The sequence below is a fragment of the Oryzias melastigma genome, linkage group LG8 (assembly GCF_002922805.2).
Source record: "Oryzias melastigma strain HK-1 linkage group LG8, ASM292280v2, whole genome shotgun sequence".
In the NCBI taxonomy this organism is placed as follows: Eukaryota; Metazoa; Chordata; class Actinopteri; order Beloniformes; family Adrianichthyidae; genus Oryzias; species Oryzias melastigma.
In genome coordinates, this window is record NC_050519.1 from 21,071,618 (window position 1) to 21,097,268 (window position 25,651).

The 25,651-nt window shown below is 37.9% G+C and overlaps 2 protein-coding genes across 4 annotated transcripts in view; both read right to left on the bottom strand.

Annotated features, from left to right (window-relative positions):
- Window positions 1-8,536: 8,536 nt before the first annotated feature.
- Window positions 8,537-17,877, bottom strand: engl (endoglin, like). Its single transcript, XM_036213360.1, has 7 exons — window positions 17,420-17,877; window positions 14,792-14,863; window positions 14,482-14,654; window positions 13,403-13,540; window positions 13,157-13,331; window positions 10,547-11,489; window positions 8,537-9,524 (listed from the first exon to the last, which is right to left on the bottom strand). The coding sequence occupies exons 2-6, from the start codon at window positions 14,853-14,855 to the stop codon at window positions 11,314-11,316; spliced, it is 726 nt and encodes a 241-aa protein (XP_036069253.1). The 5' UTR covers window positions 14,856-14,863; window positions 17,420-17,877; the 3' UTR covers window positions 8,537-9,524; window positions 10,547-11,313.
- Window positions 17,878-20,979: 3,102 nt separating this feature from the next.
- pkn1b (protein kinase N1b) overlaps window positions 20,980-25,651 on the bottom strand; it is a 53,177-nt gene continuing 48,505 nt past the window's right edge. For all 3 annotated transcript variants that reach the window (XM_024272518.2, XM_036213361.1, XM_024272517.2), the window contains exons 20-22: window positions 22,048-22,155; window positions 21,885-21,965; window positions 20,980-21,818 (exon numbers count right to left, since the gene is read on the bottom strand). In XM_024272518.2, coding sequence (XP_024128286.1) covers window positions 21,615-21,818; window positions 21,885-21,965; window positions 22,048-22,155 — 393 coding nt within the window. In that variant the 3' untranslated portion in view covers window positions 20,980-21,614. The remainder of the gene's footprint in view (window positions 21,819-21,884; window positions 21,966-22,047; window positions 22,156-25,651) is intronic.

Genomic DNA, 25,651 nt, shown 5'->3' on the forward strand with positions numbered 1-25,651 from the left:
CTGTGTCGGGGGTTAAATCACAAGAAGAATTGTGGAAAAAGAAATGAATCCACTAAGCCACAACAAGATGGTCTTAATAAATTGGTTTGAATTGAAAAAAAAGAGAATTAGATAATAAAATTAGAAATAAATTAAATACATAAATTAAAGTATATGTATTAATTTTAATATAGTGATTCAAGACTAAATTCTAAAGCTCATTGGTTGACTTTGAGGTGAAAATAAGCTTGCTTTGTTATATTTTTTATTCTGTTGACGTGGTCTCGCTGCTTTAAACAAACACATTTGGATGGTAAATAGATCTGTCATCATTCAAGAGTTAGGCGACTTTCAATGAGTAATCCAACATCGTTTATGAATTATCTTTACACTTAACACCACGGGGAGTAATAATGACATTATTTTAGAGATTATTGACCTGAGAGAGATGCTCATTTATCGGTAATTTGTTCTGCTTCTGATGAGGATCTACTCACACACTGGATGACCTCAAATTGTGAGGCACTTTGAATTTTCCCACTTATGAGCGTTTTGACTGATGCCACCTGAAAGATTAAACCTACTTTTTAAATACAAATTATTTGTGTATTTGACAGGCTAATTTGAGGTTAAAATATACACAGCAAAAATAGGAATAAAGTCAAAAATTCTTGGCAGATTTTCTTTAAATAGGCAAAAATATTCTGCCACTCAGACATGTTTTCTTAAATTAAGAATATTTTGCTTTTTGAAAAACTTTCTTAATGAGTTTATTATTTTTTGCAAGACAATTTTCCTTGAAACAAAAGTCATTTTACTTTCCTAACATTCAGGTTTTGCAGTGAACTAAATCATGTTGTGGTAGCTTTCGCTCTCTTGCTGCACTATCCCAGGTGACGATGAGGAGATCTTTGACATCTTCTGAAAATCTTTCTTAATTAGATTTTTTTTCTTTCTTTTTTTTTTTCTTTACTTTTCTGGTTTGTTTTGCGTAAAAAAGGCGCTTACATTCTGCTCTGCTGCTGCCAAAGGGAAGGAAGGCATTTATTACAGCTTCACACAAAAACACAATCTGCATCGCATGCTGCACACTTTGTTTGTCTGGGCAACACCACATGCAAAAGCAAGAAAACATCTTGTTTGCTGCACAGAAGGAAAAAAAAAAAGAGTTCACCAGTTTCTGTCTGAGTCACTCAAAGTGTGTTCTTGAATCCAGCTGCGGTGCTGCATGTGACGACCTTCTGAAATGACCTGGTATCAATGGTTCACACCACCAAACGCTGCGCCCTGCGGCTTTGAAGGACGCTGCGATGACTGTTTATTACATGTTTCCTCTGGTACCTTTGCTGCACGGCAAACAACCAGAACAACACACACACACACAAGCAGCTGTGTTATCTCTCACAAACACTGTTAGAACCCGTGTCCCACTTCTCCGGTCTCAGATTTGCAGGGGGGGGAACCCTAAAAAGATAAGAGAATAAAACTTGTTGAGCTATCATAGCTGGAATCTGCAGGTGCCGGAGTATCGCTGGTGTGTTTTGTGAAGCTGCTCCACTTTATTTTCAACTCTTGGCTCTTGGTGCCGCCCAGCTGCTAAGAGTTCAGTTGCTGCAGATGAGCTTTAATTAGAACAAAGGGCAGATCTGCTGATCCCGACCGATTTCATGGACTATTATTAGCACATTGTTGGGATCTTTTTTATATATTTTTGTGTTATAAAAGTGCAGCTTTGCTCTTTGGGCTAAAAAAAATAAATAAATCCACAACATTTGTGGTGTTTTAGCTAATTTAGGCTTTTTCATTTTTTAGGATATTTTGAAGTTAAGCTATTTTTTCAGCCACATGCTAGCTGTTTTAGTTACCCTAAGTATTTTTATTCTTTTTACAAGAGTTCCCCAGAGCTGGAAAAAATTTACTTTACATTGTTACTCATTCCAGACCCTAGTGGTCATATGAGGAACTGCACAATCTAGTGTTTCCTGGCTTTAACCCTTTAACACCAGAGCTCCAGTGTTTACGTTCTTTGATTTGCTGTAATTTTTTTTTAATTGTTAACACGATAATTCCAGAAGGAGAAAAGCGACTGAATTTTCTGGGATTACATTGATCATGTTAGTGGTTAAAGAGTTACAGTATGTTAAAGATTTTGTGTTTAAGCGTCACCGGCGACGCCTCAGGTGTTTAAGGGTTAAAGAGAAGGTGGAGTCTTGATTCAATTCATGATATAGATCAGGGGTGTCAAACTAAATCGCACAAGAGGCCAAAATCCAAAACATACCTTAGGTTGGGGGCTGAACAGGATAAACATTTGTTGAACACTCTAAAACTACATTTTTAAAACTATAAAACTGTAACTTTTTAGCATAATTATGAACTAGATACAGTGGTGGACAAAAGTGTTGGTATCCCTCAGTTAAAGAAGGACAAAACCACAATTCTCACTGAAATCACTTGAAACTTACAAAAGTAACAATAAATATATATATATATATTTTTTAATTAAACAATCAAAATCAGCCATCAATTTTGAATTGTTGATTAACATAATTACTTAAAAATGATGGTACCTCAATAAAAGATTGAAAACTATTTGACCAGAGTGACATAATTAACTCAGGTGTGTCCTTTAATTGACATCACAGGTGTTTTATTATTGTTACTTTTGTAAGTTTTGAGGGATTTAAGTGAGAATTGTGGGTTTGTCCTTCTTTAACTGAGGGGTACCAACGATTTGGCCACCACTGTATATAGCACTACCTGCAATAATGTTAGTATGAATGCTGTAAGCTGAATTTGGCCACAAAAAACGCTAGTGCTTATAGCTGAAGATGCTGAAATTTCTAGCTAAGACACTAAAAATGATAGCGAGATAAAATATTAGCTAAATGCCATATTAGCCTAAACAACTAAAACAAAAATAACTTAAGTTAGCCAAACACATAGTATGTAGCTGAAAAAAATATTAAAAAACTGAAAAAGCCCAAATTAGCCAAAAAAGGCTAGCATTTAGCTATAATATGAGCTAAACCCCCAAACAGCCTGACCCCCCCCCACTCCCCACCCCCAAATTAGCTAAAGCAGCTAGCATGTAGCTGAAATATTACCTAAACCCCAAGACAGCATAAAAAAACATAAGAAGAAACACCTAAATTAGCCAAAACAGATAGCATGTAGCTGAAATATTAGCAAAACTCCAAGATAGACTAAAACATCTTAGTAAATACCAAAATAGTCCAAAAAGCTAGCAGAATGCTAATTTTAACTTTAAACCGTAGCTAAAGGCATTATTCCCCAATAAATCAACTTAAACACTTTCAATATTTTACTCGCCATAAAAATATATTTTGTTTAAATTATACAAATTAAATCAGTACAAGATAACATCAGGCCATTAATATCAATAAAATAGAATGATTTGGAGGGCCGGTGTAGGTACCACATCTACTCGGGGTGTCAGAACGGCTCGGGGGCCTGCGACAACTGATGACGTCTCAATGTTTGATTGGCTCTAGCTGAAACAGACATTCAGTCCAATTATTTAAGCCAGACTGCTCACAAGGTTTTTTCTATACAGTCATTTGTTTTTTCACATTGGAGAATTAAATTTGTCTTGCTAGTAGGTCTCCCTGTTATAAATTTCTTCTTACTTATTGAATGATATTAAAATTTGGTATAACAAATGACACCAGACATACCTTCAAATTCAAAATACCATAATTATGAGGGAAAAGAACTAGGTTACACAATGAAACGTATAATGAAAACAAATGAATAGAACCCGAGCACAAAGGACTCGTATAGTGCGGACATGTAGCTATGTCATTTTGGCTGGACATATTCCGTGTGGCCAAAATGCATTTCCATCACCTTTTCATCAGCAAAAATGAATACAATTTGTTGAACCCGAGCAACCCGTGAAAACGCGAACCCGAGCATGAAGCGCCCGAGCACATCTCAACAGCTAAGTAGTTTGTCTCAGTGGGGTTTCCGTAGTGTGACGTCATCAGTTGTCGCAGGCCCCCGAGCCGTTCTGACACCCCGAGTAGATGTGGTACCTACACCGGATCCGGCCCCCGGGCCTTGACTTTGACACGTGGAATAGAAAAATGTGTTATAAATTGATGAAATCTGAAAGGGGAAATTTCGTTTTTGGGTGTTAAGATGTTATTGTGTCATTCTTGTGATGATGGAGGAGAAATAATTTCTTCCACACGCAATAAGATTGCATAACTCCTCATCCCTCTGTAACAGATAACTCACCATTTACTTCTTCGATGAACAATGTTCGTTACTGCCTTAATTTGAACAATTCTTATTATACTCTGCACAATGCAATTTGCACAATCTGTTTTTATTGTATTATTCCTTCTTATCTTTTGTAAATATTGCTTATCTTTATAGTTAATTATTTTATGTTAATGTCTAATACTGCAACGGCCGAATTTCCCAGCTTGGGATGAATAAAGTATTTATATTCTTTTCTAATTACTATTAAAAATTAGCTTCAAATTGTCGACATCATCATTTCTTGAAGCCCTTTACCTTCACACTGAGCTGGAGCTCTGGTCAGACAGACACGGCGGGTTTCTGATGCTGCGGCCCCCATGAGTCCGCTCGGTTAAAAGAGTCTCTCGGAGACAAGCGGTCTGGCCTCCTTCAAGAGTCCATGAAAAATGACATTTGTGAAATTTCAACCATTTACAGCCAGTCACAAACTCCTTTTTTCACTGTGAGCCAGAACAAAATCAACCCCATAATGTTCCTTTTGTTTCATTCTTATTCAGAAAATGCTGGATGTATGAGTTGTAAAGCTGCTTTCATTTACCTCTATGAATTTGCTACTGGTGGAAGATCTAAACAAAAAAAATATGTGATAAATGTTTCAAAAATCAGCATATACTTCAGTGACAAGTTATTATTATTCCAAATTTGGAAGGGCAGAAGAGTATAAATTAAAAACAAAACACAAATTTAGAGAAAATCTTTGACTTTCTCAAAATCATTTTTACTTTAAAAGCAAAATGGATTAAAAAAAACTGTCAGAGATAATAAAAGGTGATATTAAAAGGATGTTAAAAGACTTTTATTAAATTCTCAGCAATTATGCATTTTTAAAGATGGTAAAAATTTGGATCTGCCTTTACACATATTATTCTAAATTATCTGTCGTAGAAAGTAGGAATCCTTTTTCCTAGCATCATCTTCTGGGTGTAGTTCCACATTTAAGTCACAAAGACAAAGACAGGAAGATGAACCCAAACTGCTGATTTCTGTCATTAAAAGGTGAATCTTGTCTTAACTCTTTACCTGTATGAGCAAAGATGCACCACAGCGCCCCCATCAGACAGGCCCCCATCACAAACGCAGCAAAGACGATTCCCATCAGCGCTCCGATCTGCAGCTCCGAGCCTGCAGACGGAGTGGGAGGATCAGCGGAGCTGCAGCAGAAGAGAGCGGCGTTGGAGGCGATACTCACTGCTGAGCTCCGGGTCTGGTCTGACCACTGGAGGGGCTCTGGGTCTGACCGTTCTTTGGCCAGTGTGGGCCTGCATCCGGGGTGCCAGTGAGCTGATCGGGTGGGTCACCACCATGGGTCTGGAGAGGTTTCTGATCTCACACTGACACAGGAAAACAGCAGATCCGCGCATCAGTGATGCTGACAGCTTTAAAGAGTACCCAAACCCTAAATCCTCTTTTTTTGTCTGTTGACTTCTATAAATGGGCTTTAAAAGTGCTGTCTTTTGGTCATTGCCAAATTTTTGACAAATTAAAATAAAACGTGTTTAATTCTTGAAAATATAGTCAAAATTTGTCTGTGTGCTGCCCCCTATAGGTTGAAACGAGGTATTACAGTTGAATTTTGTGATCATGTCACACGTCATTTTTAAAGTCCCTTATTATAGTCTGCAGCTCCAGTAATGATGACAGTCCTCACCCCTCTGACTGGATTTTCACATTTCGGCTGTGGGCGGAGTCAGCCTCTAACTTCTCCGTTTGGTTACCCTTTAAGGCACATGTGTCAAAGTCAAGGCCCGGGGGCCGGATTTGGTAATTCTATCCGGCCCTCCAGATCCTTTTATTTTATTGTTATTAATGCCCTTTTGTTATCTTGCGCTCATTTATAACTAGTATAATTTTGACCAAATATATTTTTACGGAGAGTAAAATATTGAAAATTATTTAAGGTTTAAATTGATTTATTCTGGAATAATATTCCTGCATTTATATTATTCATAATTATGTTAAAAAGTTATGGTTTTAACATTAAAAATGTATATTTTACTAGCTTTTCAGACTATTTTGGTATTTACTGAGATTTTTTTATTCTATTTTGGAACTTAGCTACTATTTGAGCTGCATGTTAACTGGTTTAGCTAATTTGGGCTTTTTTCAGTTTTATGGCTATTTTGGGGCTTGGGATATACTTCAGCTAAATGCTAGATGTTTTGGCTAATTTGAGCTTTTTGCATTTTGTTTAGGCTATTTAGGGGTTTAGCTAATATTTCAGCTACATGCTAGCTGGTTTGGCTAATTTAAGCTTTTTCTTTTTTTAGCCTGTTCTGAAGTTTAGCTAATGCTTCAACTACATGCTAGCCGTTTTGGCTAAGTTAGGTGTCTTTTTTTAGTTTTTTTAAACTGTTTTGGGAGTAGACAAATATTTACATGATAGCTATTTTGGCTAATTTATGGTTTTTTCAGTTATTAGGGATTTTTGAAGTTTAGCTTTTTTTTAAGCTATATGCTAGCTGTTTTGGCTAACCTCATTTTTTTCTAGGCTAATTTGGTATTCATCTAACATTTTAGCTCTCTGTCAGCTTCAGTGTTTTCAGGTATCAATTTCAGCATCTTTAGCTATTAGCAATTGAATCTTCAGCTGCAAAATTCTGCTTACGGAATTCACACTAGCATTATTACCCTTTAACATCAGGTTTCTTCAGGATTTCATTGCTCCGCCCACCTTTACCTGATGTCTCTGCGGTCCAGGTGTGAGCGGTGGGATACGTATCCCGCCCCGACAGTCGCTGCTTTCTGCCTCCTTTGCGTTCTCCTCCTCCGTCAGATCAGGGACACACAGGCGGAGGCTGCAGTGGAGGAACTGGACAGAGTCATTAAAAACTGGCCGCAATATGAAACTAAATCTCAGAGACTGTGTTTCATCCTGTAGGACTCTCCTGCTCGTCTTTGTTCCTCCTCCTCCCTCTTTCTCCTCTTCTTCATTGTCCGTCTTCACATTGAGAGTCAGAGAAGGATCAGAGGAACATCCCTCATTTATCACAGTCCAGGAAGGAGATTTTTGAGGGTCGGACAGAGGAGACACAAAGCAAGACTTCACTTGGGTGAAATCTGCACTCGATATTTTAGCCGAAATCTGCAGTAAAACAGAGAAAAATATCTGGTTGTAATGGAACATTCAAAGAAATCGGGCAAACAGGAAGTCTGGGCTCAAAAACCTCGATGTAGACACGGCGGTCGGCGGTGACGACACAGGGACCGATCCATGTCTGCTCATAGTTCGGAGACACAAAGAGCTTTAAAAGAAGAGCAGGTCCAGAGCTGAGTCTGGGAGCCGGGAGGCCGGCGGGTCCTGGACCAGACTCCCATGGGATCAGGTCTGTTGGAAGATGGTCTGCAGCTGCAGGACTGGAGCTGGAGATCAGTCTCAAGCAGCTGAACTGAAGGAGGAAAAAGCAGGAGAAGAACACACAAACTGATGATAGAATCCATTAAAACGTTTCAAATGAAACCCACCTGTATGCTGAGAGGACGTCGGGACTTCTCCAAGTCTTTGAAGGGCACGCTGGTCTGAGGTTCGTCTCTCCATAGTAACACCTACAGAAGGAAAAGCACTTAACAGAAGGACATCATCTGTTTTCTCCTCAGGAGATCATTAACTGGCTTGTTCAGATCATTACTGTCGGGCCAAAGTTATTTTCATCATATTTGGTTTCCAGTTTCTGCCCTCTAAATGGAGATGTTCAATTATCTGATTTGAGTCTGTGCAGAAAGCAATTTTCTGGCTTTAACTCGACCTTGTTCTGGTCATCACGACCCGGTTAGGATTGGGCAAAAGACTCACACCTACACACATCTGATAAACACAGAAAGAAAACACAGATGCAATCATCACAAGCGGAGGAAATTCTTCAATATTCTTAAAAAACAGAACATCAATCTGAAATACAAATGTTAAATTCATATCTGTATCTGGATTTTACATGTTTAATATAATATTTAGGACAACATTGAACATTTTCAGCATATGAAACTTTAAAATTATATCTATGTGAATGTTTCTTATGCAAAAATTCATTTTCAGGAAATGCTGGAAGCGCTTTGAAACAGGAAGTGCTTTAGAGGAAGAAATTGACTTAAACTGTTGCCTGTCCAGTGTATTATCTATGTCACAAATACGCCCCTTTTCTACAAAATCACAACAATTTGAATAAAGAAATACTCAGAAATACTCTTTGTTTATGTCCTCCATCATCAGAAAAATGCTACAGGAACATGTTAAAAACATCAAAAAGTTGATTTTCATCGGCGTGCTTCCTTAAAGTAAAGCTTCCAAAATATCCATGTCTGTTTGAAATCCTTGCCGAAATGATACAATGACTGTTGGTGGGTTTTGTCGTCATAAATCATGACAATCGTTTAAAAAAGTGTATTTGATGTTTATTTAAATCTCATTTTTCTTTTTTTTAATTCCATCCTGCTGTCAGATTTTAGTTTCTGATTAGCAACAATTAATGTTCATAATCTCATTTTATCTCTTTCAATCTTACATTTTTTTTTTAAAATAAGAAAATAGAAATTGTGGAAAATGTGTTTTTTCAAATTTTATTGATTTGTTTTTTTGCCAAAATTACACTATATTTGAAATTGTTTATCATGGTTGTTATTTATGAACATAAATGGTTAAAAAAATAAACTATTAAATCATCTTCATGTGTGAATATAGCTCTAAAACTATTCCAAAAACGATATTCGCATTTATTTTAAATGCAGATTTTGAAGGGGGGGGTGTAGGATTTCTGACGAGTTTTGTTAAGAACAGTAAATAAAAAATAATAACATTTTAAGTTGAAATTGCTTTCAGTTTTTATTTTAATCATAAACATGTTTGTTACATTTATTTAATATTAAAACAATTGCTTATTATAAGTAGTGACAATATTACAAAAATGTATACTTTTTTCTTTTTCTATTAACAATACTTAATCAGAATTAATTTATTGAGAATTAGAGAAACATTTTTCAGGATTTTATTAAAGCAGCCGTGTTTGAGATTCAAATAAATAAATACAATAATTGCACACATTGGCATGTCTACACTAAAGGACTATAACAACTGTTAAAAGTATATTTTTTTCTCACTGCTTTTCCTTTCTCACCATATTTCTGTACTGTACTCCTCTGGGCTCTTGCTCTGCCGCGGTCCCACAGGAAGTGACAGGGAAGTCTAACAGGAAGTGGGTGGCGTTGGGCTCAGCCTGGCAGGTCGTGTCCTGTAGAGTCACTGCAGCAACCGAGACGGACAAACCCTGAGAGACAGACGTCGCGTTAAACTTCAAAACAGATCTTAAAAGTCTTAAAAACAATCAAATAAATTCATTTCTTTTTGTCTATTTATCCCTGCAAACTAAAGCAGAGAATCTCTAAAGAAATAGCATTTAGGGTGAATTTTTAAAAGTTGTTTTTGATTTGTTAAATGTGTTTAAAATTGATTTATCAATTAAAAGCTCGTTATATTTGGTAAACAGGTGGAATAATAACACATCCAATCAATAGTCATGTGATCTATTGATACTTTTTTATGACCTGTAGCTGTATTGGTAAGGTATAAAACTTTGATTAGAATTTTCGGAACCGCATTTTGATAATTCATGTAAAGGAAATGGTAAAGTCGAGTCAGGGTGTGATTATATAAGTTCGTTTCCTCCCTCTCCCTTTCAACCAATCTATTAATTTGATGCCTAGCTATCCAATTTCTGACATATCTACTGTATGTACGGATGTAAATCCTCTGCTGATTGTTTGCAGATGAATTACACTTGATTTTGATTGCTTGAATTAAACCATTTAAAAATCAAATAAAAAATAAAAATCATCATGAAATATGGATGTTTCTGGCAGAATGTGCAAAAAAAAGTTATTCTAAAAATGTAATGCAACAGGATTTATCACTATTCTGCGCTAAAATCTGACTGAGCTGCAAAAGAAAAAGGTTGTAAAAATGTAGTTCAAGCAGACTTTTATTCAGCTACAGTGGACATTTAATGTATGTATAATTACATCAAAATCCGATTTTTTTCCTGGTTTATAAGAAAAGGTTGTTTAATTGTGCTGTAAATAAAATATTGAAATATTGATTTGTATTTTTCAGGGTGTTAATGCATAAATTAATGGGATTTTGGAATTACGGTGCAACATTTTGACCTCACATTTTCAATTTTTCCTACAGACCTACTACGACCTTATCAAAGCTGAACACAAAATTATGATTTTTTTCTGCATGAATTCTTTGTAAAAGCATCATTTTTAATGTTTATAAGTGAGCCACAACCTGCAGGATGTGCTTGTCCAGCGTCACGCTGAGACGTCCGCCCTCACAGCTCACGGTGAAGCTCTCTCGGCCTCCTGCGGCTCCATCTCCGGTGTTCAACCACTGTCTCAGCCGGCGCTCCTCGGCCCAGGGAGGCCTGTCCAGCAGAGACTTCCCTCCTGCAGTCCCACCTGTTCTACAAACAGACTGAGGTCAACACCAGAGGATGCAATCCGGCTGATCATCTGTTTGCAGGGCAACAATTCTATCAATCAATAGGAATAGTTTTGGTGAATTCACAGACGACTGTCCTGACCTGCCCCCCCCTCAGCCAGCTGGATCACAAAGCGGTTGGCCAGGTCAGCCTCGGTGTATGAGGTCACCTCGGGGTAGCCCCTCTCATTGGCCCAGGTGATGAGATCCGGTGTGGCAGGAAGGTCAGAGTGGAGCCTGCTGGACAGGGTTAGGCCGGGCTCGGGTGGGTAGGGGGGAGAAACTCTGCTGGAGGACTGCGCCACAAAAAAAAAGTTTAAAAAGTGTTTAAAAAGACAGTAAATACTTGAATGAAAATGGGACTCGTACATGAACAGTGACGTGACCCTCCACACGACGAGCTACAACGACCCAACTGACGGGCACCAGGCTGCTGAGAATCAGCACCACCTTTGCTGCCTTCGAAGCGGCCACCGGGGGCAGTAGTGAGACAGTCACCTCCACCTGCAGAGAGCTGGGAGAGGTAGAACTCAAGATCACTCATGTCTCATTTAGGACTCAAAAGCTGCCGGTTTTTACCCGCAGAGCCCAGCGTCTGCAGAGTGAAGCCTGATCACGTGCACCTCGGGACTGGCCCCGCCCCTTCTGGCGAAGGCACAGCCTTGCACTTCCTGTGGCTGCAGGTCAGAGGCCTTGTAGTTCTGAGAGAGGAACATGGACTGCAGGCGGCAGACAGTGGGAAGGGATGGATCTGCAAAGAAAAACTGGTTTCTGAAATTTTACATAATTTCTAACATTTCCTCAAACGCTTCTGTTGAAATAACATCATGTGACCTGAACTTACACTTCTTTCTTTTATTGATGTCCAAGCTAACATCAAAAAGACAAAGCTGTACACAAAATATACAGATCAAGGCCACATGTTTTGATCTTTTAATACATGTAAAGATAAAAAAAAGATGTCTTTTTACATTTTAGATCAGGGGTGTCAAACTCAATCACACAAGGAGCTAAAATCCAAAACACACCTTAGGTCGCAGGCTGAACAGGATAAACATTTATTGAACCCTTTAAAACTACATTTTAACTAACTATATTTTAATATTTATTAATATTTATTTTAGTATTTAAAACCGTAACTTTTTTAAATAATTATGAACTAGATATATAGCATTACCTGTGATAATACTAGTGTGAATGCTGTAAGCTGAATTTGGCCGCTGAAGATGCTAGTGCTGATAGCCAGCTAAAATATTAGCTAAATGCCCAATTAGCCTAAAAAACAAACAAAAAAACTTTGGTTAGTCAAAGTAGCTAGAAAGTAGCTGAAAAAAATAGTTAAACATCGAAATAGCCTCAAAAGTTTTCAAAAAACTGAAAAAAGCCTAAACTAGCCCAAACAGCTAGCGTATAAATATTAGCCTAACTCCAAAGCAGCTTAATTTATCTTTTTTTTAAAGCCTAAATTTGTCAAAATAGCTAGTGTGTAGCTGAAAAAATAGCTGAAATCTAAACAGCCTAAAAAAATAAAAAAGGCATAAATTAGCCTAAACAGCTAGCATGTAGCTGAAATATTAGCTAAACTCTAAAATTGAGCAGAATGCCAATTTAAAAAACTTTAAAATCTTAACTTTCTAATTTAATTGTGAATAATATAAAGGCAGGAATGTTATTCCAGAATAAATCAACTTAAACTTTCAATATTTTACTCTCCACAAAAATTCATTTTGTCAAAATTATACAAGTTAAAAATAAGCGCGTGATGACATCAGGTCATTAACAAAAATAAAATAAAATGATCTGGAGGGTCCTTGACTTTGACACATGTGGTTTCGATTATTTAAAATAAACATAAATAAAATGTGAGGAAACTATTTAAACCCTTAACACCTGAGGCGGAAGCAGCTTTGTGGCAAATCCAGCCTGACTTAAAAAATAAATAAACTGCATCCACTGCTGCCAGGTGTCAATCCAATTTGTCAATAAAAATGACTTTGACAATCCTATCCAGCTACATTTTTCTTCTGATAAAATATTCCTCTAAAAACACAAATAACAAAGTTTTCATTAAGAATGTTCTGTTTAAAGAACCTAAAGAGTTTTCTTTGTAACTGGATGTGTTTTTATTGCAACTGCAGAAATGTGCATCAATAAGAAATGCCTCTCAGAACAATCAAAATATTATTCCTCAAAAAAAACAAAAGTTGAAGGACTGTCAGTCAAAAACGATCAATCAAAAATGGATTTTTTTACTTTTAAACCACTGAAAACATTAAGAGAAAACGTAATGTGAATATACTTAGTTAATTATTCAGCAGCTAAACTAAATAATATTTTTTGTAACCTTTTTTCTACTTTTTTGGAAGCTTTAGAAGAACAAACGACAGGCTTAAAACAAACTTCTGGGCCTGTTTTAACCTTCTCCCAGCCGGATGTAGACTCGATTCCCGTGCATGGTGTGAATCAGAGAGGACAGGTTGCCATGGTGCTTCAAAGCCCAGCGGTGCAGAGAAAAAGGACGGAAAGGTAACGAGCTGATGGTTTGGACGCGGGCGTTCAGATTGAATGACTGAACGGTGGAGTTGGCAGAAACCTGGAGGACGACAGAAATCTTCAAATAAAAAGAAATCCTTTTGGATGATGACCTCCTGTGCACGCCCTGACCTGCACCCAGACGGAGAGGTTGGAGGGCAAGCCCTCGTTCTGCAGGAACCAGGTGATGGGGAACTTGGAGCTCAGCACCAGGTGGATGGACCGGAGAGCATGTGGGGATGGAGACAGAGGCTGCAGCAGCACAGCCATCTGTTAGAATAGAGAAAGGGAAGAACGGAGGAGATCAACTGTTTGGCTTTTTTGTCTACATACCTTCACAGTTTTGTTATTTTTACATTTCAGGGATTTGAAGTTCCTTTCTTTTCTAAATAACCAGAATTAAAGAGATTAACCTTAAAATTGAGAATTAGAGTGTTCTTAGATCTTAAATCCCAGGATCTTTGACTGTTTCAAAGCCTTCCCAGTGCTCTTTTAGTAAAGATTAAGCAGTTTTTAACCACATTTTTAAAATTTGTGTCGTTTTCTAGGACATTGTTTCTGCAGAGCGACAGAAATTCATTGGAAATTCCCCTCTTGGCACAGAGCAAGCCCGCCCCCACTTCCCATCATTCATCTGTTGATACTATCTGTCACTAGCTTACAGCCCCTGAAAAACCCCAACCTAACATTAGCGGTGCAACAAAAATGCCGAGCGACATCAGAGCTGTTCTGTTTTGATTCCAGCACAGACGAGGAAAACAAAGACGTTCATGGATCTATTTGTCTGCAGGTGGATGAATTAGAACGGAGCCCACCGTATTTTATGTCACAAATATCTTTTTCAAGATGCATTTATTTTGTCTGATTCTTGATTTAAAACAATTTGAATGAAGAAATACTGAGAAATACAATTTTAATTGTGATTTTATTTATATATATTTTCCATCATAAAAAGATGTCCCACGTTAAAAAAAAAAAACAAAAATGTTTTTTATCAGAGTGGGTCTTGAGGGACTAAATGCATTTTTATGTGATTATGATTAAATCAAAAGATATATTTATTATTATTATTTTTAACTAAATAATTAAAGAAAATCAAATTGATTTATTTTCCTTCTCTTAAAACAAAATAAAAAAACATCAACATATGTGGATAGTTTAAACACACAATATACTGATAAAATATAGACATGATAATGTTTTTCTGATACCTTGTCCTCAGTGTTGCTTAAAGCGCTCCCCAACGCCACGGCGTGCGTTTCCTTGTTGCCGTGTTCTCTTGCGGCGCAGCCTGGGCCGACCTCAACGTTCTCCAGGAGAGCCTGAACAGGGTGCTGCTCCCCCGCCGGACCAGGAGGCTGACAGGTCTCCTCTGCAGCCTGAGCTGAGGAGAAGAAGGAGGGGAATGAAGTCTTTGTTTTGCGTACCACAAAGTGAGGCTAATCCTGCAGCCTCATTACTAATTGTTTCTACAATCCACAAAATCCTTTTTGATTCATTTGTCAACATCAGAGTCTCTACCTGTAAGGATCCTCAGGAGCAGGAGGAGCAAAGACGTCCATCCAAACGCTGACCCTGAACGCATCGTGACACCTGAATGATCAGAATCATTTTGATGTGTTAGCTCTCATCTGAGCCCACGGGATAAGAATAAAGATCTGATAATGAAGTGTTTTTGGATATTCAGAGAATTAATCATTCTTATTTGGTTAGTCTTAGTTATAAAGATAAATAAAAAATAACCATAGAAATTTCTGTTAAGATATTTTCTATCGAATGTTTAGATTTTGATAAACTAAAGCACATGTGTCAAAGTCAAGGCCCGGGGGCCGGATCCGGCCCTCCAGATTACTTTTATTTTGTTGTTATTAATGCCCTGACGTTATCTTGTCCTTATTTCTAATTTTGACAGAATATTTTTTTATGAAGAGTAAAATATTGAAAGTTATTTAAAGTTTAAGTTGATTTATTCTGGAATAATATTCCTGCCTTTTTATTATTAATAATTATGTAAAAAAGTTACAGTTTTAAAGTTTAAGACATTTGCATTCCTCTAGCTTTTTGGACTATTTTGTTATTTACAAAGATTTTTAGGCTGTTTTGGAGTTGAGCTAATATGTAAGCTACATGCTAGCTGTTCTGGCTAATCTAGGCTTTTTTTGTTTTTAGGCTGTTATGGAGTTAGGCTAATACAAGCTAGCTGTTTTGGTTAATTTAGTTTTCTTCTTTTTTTAGATTTTTCGTCTATGTTGAATTTCAACTACCTTTTCAGCTACATGCTAGCTAGTTTGACTAACCTACTTTTTTTTAAATTATTTTTGAGGCTGATTTGACATTTACCTGGCTATCAGCTTCAGTGATTTTCAGCTATCAGCTTCAGTGATTTTCAGCTATCAATTTCAGCATCTTCAGCTACCAGCACTAGCATCTTCTACGGCTAAATTCAGCTTACAGCATTTACACTAGGATTATCACAGGTAATGCTATATATCTAGTTTATAATTACGTCAAAAAGTTACAGTTTTAAAGTTTTAAAAATGTAGTTTTAGAGTGTTCAATAAATGTTTATCCTGTTCGGCCCGCGACCTAAGATCTGTTTCTAGATTTTGGCCTCTTGTGCGATTGAGTTTGACAGCCCTGTTCTAAAACACGAGTTTTTAGGCTTTTTTCTGAACATTTTGTCATTCACAGTAAAACTGGAGTGAACAATGTTTCCTATCTAACAACATTTTATGATTAAGGGCCCCTTTTCTCTGAACTGTTTTGCTCATTATGGGAGCTGAAGATGAAAAACGTCAATTTTCTGAAAATCTCTTTGTGTTGTTGAACCTTTACTTTCAGAAAAAGTGTTGTGGAGTTTTTTTCAGAAACAGAACATTAAAAAAAAAAAAAGAAAAAACAACTTGGACTTAAATGTGACAAAATAAAACTTGTGGAGGCTTAGGCACAGAGGGAGCATTAACTGATAGTACAGCAGGTAAGGTTTTTGAAAATGTATAAATCTGGTGTGTTCAGCTGCCTGTCCTCGTGGTAGAGTGTCCGCCCTGATACTGGAAGGTCGTGAGTTCAGATCCACATCGAGTCACACCAAAGACTCCAAAACCCTCCCTGCTTGACGATCACCATTAAGGGGTGGGATTGAGGGGTTAAGCCACCAAATGGTTCCAGAGTGCGGCTGTGTCTGCAGCTCACCCCTCCCTAAGGGGATGGGTCAAATGTGGAGAACATCAAACCACAGCCTGCAGTCCACACATCTCCTTTATTGATGGTCCATCCAAGTGTGTAAGACTCGTTCCTGCATTGACTCATCACCCTGAGTGTCAAACAAGCAAGGAAATGAGTCTGGTATGACATGACTCTGGATTCAAACACACAAGCTGCCAGTCGGACGAAGGACACTCCACCACTGTGCCACTGAGGTGGTAACATTTATGTTTCCAGAAAACAAAATTCTTTTAATGATTCACTTAGCCATAGATTCCTAACTAATCGTTTTCCCTAAAGGGCATAAATAAATCTAGTAGTTACACTTTTTGAAAACATAATCCCTGTTATAGTCAACTTACATAATATAAAAATGTAAAAATTAAATTGAATAATTAAAGTTCTTTACTGTTAGATATTATTCTGATTCGTGTTCTCTAAATAAAAATAACTACAATATTCACCACATGTTCGTGTTTGTGAATAAAACTTCAGAAAAAAATGACTGTAATAACCTACCTATCATGTGCAATAAGTCAATCACAGACCCAAACCTGTTTTTGATACCGCCATACAGACTGCTCTTCTTTACGCTGTCGTACTTCTTTGCCTCTTCATTGTTATTACTGTACATTGAGATTTTTTTATCATGTATATGTACATTGTACATTGTGAGATTTTTATTTTTTATTATGTATACCCTGTAAGCTGCTGAAAGACTTAATTTCCCCAAGGGTGCCATCCCAAAGGGATTAATAAAGCAAAGTCTAAGTCTAAGTCTAAGTCTAAGTCTCACAATGAAAGTTCAAAGAAAGCTCACAAACATTATTATGAAGTTGTAAATTTGATGTAAGACAAAGGGTTCATGTTCAACATCATCTCCTGCTGTGGTGGTCATAAAATGATGTAAAAATGTAATGTTTTTAAAGAATGAGACAGACTCACCTGCAGCCTGAAACTCCTTCACACCTTCAGTCCACGAACATGCAGCCCAGAACTTGCACTCTTCTCCCAAATGAAAAAATAAAACAACCTAATAATATTAGCTACAATCTGAGCTGCAACAAACTGATCCTGAGGGAGCGCTTCTCTAGAGAAGGGAGGCTGAAAGATGGGGCTTAAAGGGACAGAGTGGGAGGGACTGAAGGACGGTGGAACACAGGAGGATAAAAAAAGGCCAGAGAGCATCTGTGAAAACAGGAAGGAGAGAGGAGGAAAAGGAGGAGGATCGACCTGACAGTTGAGTGACAGGTGAGACAGGAGGTACGCGCCGCAAATAAATATTTAAGAAAAACTTTACAAATTAATGAAACATTCTGACATGTTGCAAAGGCTGATGACAGAAAAACACGTTTCCTTTTTCACCCTCTATGTTTGTGTTTTTAGAGGACAAAAAGCACGTTTTCTGATTATTTTGAACATGTACCAGGAATGTTCATTAAATGTAAGAAAATAGATATTTATAGTAGATATAGTCAGATATTTTTAGATATTTTCTTGGGACATTTTGGACCCCTTAGTACCAATCAATCATGGTTCCAAACCCACAGTTTACCTGAGTATTGCTGCTGACCATTATGACCACAGAGTACCATCTCTGATGCTACTTCCTGCAGGATGAGGCTCCATGTCATCAAGCTGGAATCATCTCTTCGACATGACAATGATTTTACTGGACTCCAATGGACTCCACAAATCACCAGAACCCAATATAACCTTTGAGATATAGTTGAACGGGAGATTGACATCATGGATGTGCAGCTGACAAATCTACATGAACTGTTTGATGCTATCATGTTACCATGGACCAAACTCTCTGAGGAACGTTTCCTTATTGAATCCATGATACCAAGAGTTAAGGCAGTTCTGAAGGAAAAAGAGGGTCCAACCCGAGTGACCACTTTAGATATCCACACTGATATACATACATCAGATTTGAATTTCTGTGAGTCATAAGTACAAGAAACGAAACACTTTTCCTATTAGAATCCCAATGAGGTGCAACAGCTTAGAAACTGAAAACAGGATTAAAAAAATGTAAATGTGGGATCGCATGATATTTAAACAAAATCCTGTGACAAAAAACGTTTGAAAGTTTCTCCAGAAAGTCTTTATGAGAGTTTTGATTATTTTTTTTAATTCATTATCCATCTTTAAAACTTTATAATCTCATCAGGAGTCACGGGGCTGCTGGAGCCTATCCCAACGACTGTTGGACAAAAGTGGGGTACACCCTGGAGAGGTTACTAGTCGATCATCACTCTTAAACTGATGCAGATGACCCCCAACTAATCACCAAATTATCTTTTGCTGTACTTTAGATTAATTCTGTGACCAAATGCAGTGTTTGTGTTTTTATATACAGACACATGTTTTGCTGCAGGATGAGCGGTCATGTGGAGTTTTTTGAGCCTGAATCACAGCAAACCTTCCAGTCTGTAGCAGCTGTGGTTAAAAACTCTGCAGCAGAGAGAAGCTTCAATTTAAATTCCTGTTGTAGATGAGAATTCCTGCCTCCACCGATGAGCTTTGGTGACACACAACCTTTGTTTTTCTCTGCACATCACCGGTATAGAAAACATAGATCGCCTCTCTGCCGCCACATGCTTTTACCACAGTTGGAACAGCATAAAAACATTCACCTAATTGCTCTCTCTGTTTGTACATTTGCTCCTTTAGGTTGAATATTTCTGTGAATGCTCTTCATCATCTCCACTGGAGCACATGCTTAATGGCAGCAGCTGGAACCCATTTAATCACAAGCTTTTGACAATAATATTCTGGCTTGTATAAAAAAACGGAAAATCTGAAAATTCTGAGAATCAGTTTGGTGTAAAACTCAGAGCACATAATTGAAATGTGTAAATGATGCAACTAATGATCACTTAAAGCTTGTTGTTCTAGCATGCATCAACAATACTAGCTAAAAGCTCCAACTCTTACTTTAGCTGCCAGCAGGTGTCTGTTAACAATAAAAATTCAAAAGACGTTAAATTTGCAAAAGTCACAAGTTCAGACAAGAAAAAATATGTGTGACATAAAGAAAAACCCAATAATAATCAGAAGTAATAAGTTTGTATGATTTGGCCTCCAACCATCTCAAGAGCCTAACCGCCAAATACTTATTCAATGCACATTTTACTGAGAAACACTGCCACCTACTGGTGGTATAAACGTTTGCTCTTGTTTCTACACAAGTTCAGAAAGTTTGGGGAAATACTTTTAATTTTAGAGGCTAAACCTCACAGTGTGATTATACATTTTTCTGTCAAAATGAAACTTTCAAGACTCTTATTTCTTAAAACAAACTAACACTGTTTCAGACATGCTGGACTTTGCTGTGTAAAGAAGAAAACTCTTAGCTATGTGCTGCCCCCTGCTGGCCAAACTGATAAATAAATGATGGCAATACATCTATGGAGAGAAATAAATATCAGTATAAGTCGCTTTCTGGAGCAAGTAGAGAGGAGGCAATCAGTTCAGGAATTTTTTTTATATATTTTTAATGGTAAAAATGCTCTTAAAATGCTTGTTTAGACTTTTTTAAAATCTTAATTATCAGGAATATCTGTTTAAGAAAGTGGGAAAATGTCAATTTTTACCAGATATTATTCACAATCTAAGTTCTGTAGCATGCTACGATGTCTTCTGACTTGTTTAATTCCTTAAAGGATGAGAAATTAAGGAAAAACTGTGACTCAGAACTTTCAAGGCCATAAAATACCCTCATTGGAGATTTTGAAGAACCAACAAGTCTGTAAATGGAGAACTTGGGTCTGGACAGGGCTCAAGGTTGCCCCCTCGTGGCCAAAAGTGGTAACGTTTGAAATGGAAAATTGGGTCAACCTAACTTGGTGGTAAAAAAAATCAAACTCCTTTACTACAAACCTTTACCAATCAACTCCAAATGGTCTGAAAAATGCCCCTAAATAGGCTCTGGAAGGACAATTTGAATTTCTATCACTCGTTTTTTGCTTATAACTCCAGAACGGGAGGTTGTAGAGACTTACGAACATGCTCCGTCAGACATAATTCAGCCACGCTGAAGTTGCAAGTCTCCGTTGAAAAGTTACATATGAAAAGTACCCAAAAAGTGGGCGGATCTCCAGAAGTCGTTGAGACTCGTGGACACCGACAATGGACTCCATGTCTGTTGTCAAAGGAGGGTAGGACTTGGTTTCAAGTCGCTACAAACTTTCTATCAAAAATTACGACATGAGGCCCAAAGACCCTATATACACCTAACCTTTCCACCAGGTACTAGGTGTGTACTTGGTGAGTTTTTGAAATGTTTTACTCAAATATGCTGTGAAAACCATCTGGTCCTTACACTCCAGGACTGCTGCAGGACAGAATCATCTTTTCCAAACATTGTCAACCTTAAAATGATGTCATAAAACTTCCCTTTTTCCTGGTTCTGGTGGCGTCAGACAGCTGGGTTTCAGCAATTCTTGGGCGACATAAATGTGTGTTTACGTAACCAAAGAAACCATCAAGAAAAACTCTTCTGTGTTGGTTTGAGATCTTTACTGAGTCACAAACATCAGCAGAAACAGACAAAAACAAACACAAGAGGAAAACGATAAGATCACAAAACCAGTAAAAGCTCTTGAAAACGATCGTTTTTGAAAATCTGTACCGAGCAGAGAGAAAAAACACAATGTGTTTAATGTTTGAGCAGAAACACCTTCATCACATGGGCACCACCAGCAGGGGGCGGCGTTGGTCATTTTCAAGAAGACTTGAATTCTTCCTGCTCTCTCTGGCGCCTCCTGGTGGCTGTACAGGTGTGTACATTCATGACTGAAGCAGGGAGACGTTCACAGCTAAACACACAGTTAGCAGCAAAAGACAGCAGGACGAAACGAGACAGATGGAGGGACAGACGCAGCCAAACCTTCCTGTCAGGAGGATCACTCGGTGCATGTGAGGGTTTCTCCATTTCTGGGCAGGATCTGGATCATCTTCCTCTAAAAACCACAGCAGGATTTCTGTCTGTGTGTGGTGCTGCATCCACGTCTGGGTGCCGGGAGATCCTCATCTTCTGTGCCTCTCTGGCACAGCCCTGAGCGTTTCGGCCTCCTGTCGGAGTCTGTGGCCGGCAGGACGACCCGCGACCCTCCGCTCGGCTCTCCGGACCCTAGCAGAGGTCAGACACGTAGTCGAAATCTTTGAAGAAGTCCTGCTCCTTTTGGGAGAGCGAGCGGCGCTCTCGGGGGGGAGTGAGGGCAGGCGGCTCGGCGGTGAACTCTGCGTCGAAGTTGCTGACGTCTTCTTTTCCCACGATGGTCGGGACGAAGGGCGGTGTGACTTTCCGATGGAGAAGTCCGTCCCAATCCGTGTTCTGCAAAGGAACTCGCCGTTAGATCGGAGCGGGAACACGTTTGTCCGTCAGCTTCAGAGGTCTCACCCGGAAAAACGGCTGCTTCTTCACGTCCTCTGCGTCCTTCTCCCCGGAGCCCAGACGCCTCTCCGGGTTCCTCCTCAACAACTGGACAGCAGGAACAAGACGGCGTCAAGAATCTCATCATTTAGAAACAGACAGACAACCGGAGCGGGGAGCGATGTCTGACCCGTCGCATGATGCCGATGGCCTCGGTGGAGAGGAACCGCGGGTATCGAACCTCGTCGTTCACGATGCTGTCAAAGACCTCTTCCTCATCGTCACCCGGGAATGGAGACTGCAGCACAAGAACACGACACAACAACCTGCCTGTAAACTAGGTCTGCCGCGATCAGTCGACTAATCCACTATTAAAATAGTCAATGACTGATTTAGTAGTCAATCAGTCGTTACTGTATATTCTATGGAGTAGAGAGTAGTAAAGATGAACAAAGGTGTGAGCGTTCAGCACCAAAAATGAACTTTTTTCATTAGTTTAAATCAGTGAGAGCAAATCTTTATCTTTAGTAAAAAAGAGTTCCTTTTTTCAGATTCATTAGAGACATCAGGAATTTACTTTCCATCAAACTAATTTTGACAGGTGACCTTTGATCCCGTATACCCTTTAAATATAAAATTGATTTAAACTGTCATGTCATCTTTAGAGGCGGGGCACTTGTCAAAACAAGAGTGATGGACGGTGTAGGGTCAAAGGTCACCTAACTAACAAGTTTGATGGATGGATAGGGTCAAAGGTCATCTGTCAAAACAAGTTTGATGGATGGATAGGGCCAAAGGTCATCTGTCAAAATGAGTTTGATGGATGGTGTAGGGTCAAAGGTCACCTATCACAATAAGTTTGATGGATGGTGTAGGGTCAAAGGTCACCTATCACAATAAGTTTGATGGACGGTGTAGGGTCAAAGGTCACCTAACAAACGAGTTTGATGGATGGATAGGGTCAAAGGTCATCTGTCAAAACGAGTTTGATGGAAGGATAGGGTCAAAGGTCACCTGTCAAAATTAGTTTGATGGATGGTGTAGGGTCAAAGGTCACCTGTCAAAATGACTTTGATGGATGGTGTAGGGTCAAAGGTCATCTGTCAAAATGAGTTTGATGGATGGTGTAGGGTCAAAGGTCACCTGTCAAAATGAGTTTGATGGATGATGTAGGGTCAAAGGTCACCTATCACAATAAGTTTGAGGGACGGTGTAGGGTCAAAGGTCACCTGTCAAAATGAGTTTGATGGATGGTGTAGGGTCAAAGGTCACCTAGCACAATAAGTTTGATGGACGGTGTAAGGTCAAAGGTTACCTATCACAATAAGTTTGATGGACGGTGTAGGGTCAAAGGTCATCTGTCAAAATGAGTTTGATGGATGCTGTAGGGCAAAGGTCACCTTTTAAAACAAGATTGACGGATGGATAGGGTCAAAGGTCACCTGTCAAACCAAGATTGATGGATGGTGTAGGGTCAAAGGTCACCTAGTAAAACGAGTTTGATGGATGGAGTGGCGTCAAAGGTCACCTAAGAATCGAGTTTGATGGATGGAGTGGGGTCAAAGGTCACCTAACAAACGAGTTTGATGGATGGATAGGGTCAAAGGTCACCTAACAAACGAGTTTGATGGATGGATAGGGTCAAAGGTCACCCAACAAATGAGTTTGATGGATGGTGTAAGGTCAAAGGTCATCTGTCAAAACCAGTTTCCTTATCTCTCTCTCATTTTATTTAATCTTGGTTTAATCACAGAAACTAATGGAGGGCAGAGACTGCACGATTCATTTCAAGTTTAATAAACTATTATTTTAATTGTCTTCATTTTTAGTGATTTTAATGATGGTTAAGATGTGCGTTTTACATTCACTTTGACCCCATTAGTTGACTAATCCGAAAAAATAATCGGTGATTAGTCGACTATTAAAAAATGTGCTTGTATCAGCCCTAATGTCTATTATGAAGTCTTAGTAAAAACTGAATGTTAGGAAAGATAAAAGACTTCTGTTTCAAGAAAAAATGTTTTATTTCCTGTCTTGCAAGAAAAATATTTGTTCAATAGCAAAATAATCTTAACTTGAGAAAACACCTCTGAGTGATAAGAATTTTATTACCTCATTTTTAGATTCTTATTTATTCTGTCACATTTTAAAAGTTTTTGAATTATTTCTAGGGGCCTGTTTTTGTAATGTGTTGCTGAATCCCCCTGCCCTTTTAAAATAATAATTTTAAGGTTATATTTTAATCAAACTTCTGAAATTCTAAAGCTCAGATTCCAAATATTTACCCATGCATTTTACAATTGTATGAATAAATCAGCCTATTTAAAAAAAGTATTTTTCTGTGACTTGCTATGACTTCTCTTGGCCACCAGGTGTCCTGTTCTTGCTTTTGTTAGAGTTTGTTTTAGCAAAATAAGACGTTTTGCCTGACAGAACATGAGAACTGTAACACTGGAAAAGCTTTTGTAAAATTGAGAATTGTTTTCTTAGTTTATGGCAACACGTATCCTCATTTCCAACACACCCATTTGCAAAAAGGTGAGCAAAAATTGGCAACATTAGAAATAAACTCAAATGACTCTCCCGCTCATCAGTTAGTTTGTTTTTATGTGATCCGTCCTTCTTTGAGAAGACTTTTCTGCATTTATGTGGATTCTTCTGTGCTCTGCTGGTTCTTGTCTTAGCTGTAGGAAGTGTTAGCAACTCTTAAAAAAATTTTACTTTTAACAAAATCCGTATTTTTATCAATAAAGTGTTAAAAAGAGGCTGTTTACTTTTAAAAATACATCGTATTGAAAAAATATTTAATATAGATGAAAATAGAGTTTGTAACATGTTGTATTTTTCTGATGATGGAGGACATATATAAAGAAAATTAAACTTAAAATAACCTTTTTTTGAGTTTTCTTTACTCAAATTGTTGTGAATCAGGACCTGACGAGAAAATGCCGTTTGAAAAAGATCGCATTTGTGACGTAGAAAATACGCTGGGTGGGCCACAAGCTCAATGTATCCACTTACAGATCCCTGAACGTCTGTTTTCATCATCTGATCTGGAATCTGGATCAAGACTGTACGTCTGGACAGCTACGATACAGCTCACCATTTTTGTTGAACCAGTAAAGTTAGCTTGAGGTATAGACCCGCCCACAACTTAAAGGTAAAATTCTAATGACCAACGGTTATTCTTTCTTTTTTTTTTTTTTTTTATTTTGGCTAAAACCATTCTAATCATAATTAAAGATCACTGGAACACTTTACAAATAAACAAAGATGATCAAAAGCCTTCTAAAACTGAACTGTAGTTAATATGTAAACCCTTTTTTCCCCTTTTAAGTTTTGTAGTTTAACATTTTTTTGGAAATATTTTAAACAGCAAAATCTCTTTTGGACTCAAACGTTTTGTCTCTTTATGTCTCCTGAACTCTTTGTTCTGGAATTTAAAAAAGAAGAAACTGAGCAGACTTCCTTTTTCCTTCATGGTTAATGTTCTGCTCTTCAACAGCTTCTCCTTTCTGTAACTTTCATCACGTTTGTTTACCTTTGGCATGTAACAGGACCTCATTTTCATTCTGACCAGGAGCTCAGGTATGAGGCCAAATCAGGATAAGCTTAAAGTGAACAAAAAAACAGACTGACAACTTGAATAATAGACACTGTAACTGGAAAAAAAGCTTTTTGGAAAATTTGAAAACAAGACATTGTAAATGAAAAAAAAGAAAATTTGAAAAAAAAACCCTGAAATCTTTAAATGAGTATCTAAAATTAAAAAAAATAATTATTTTTTTTATTTG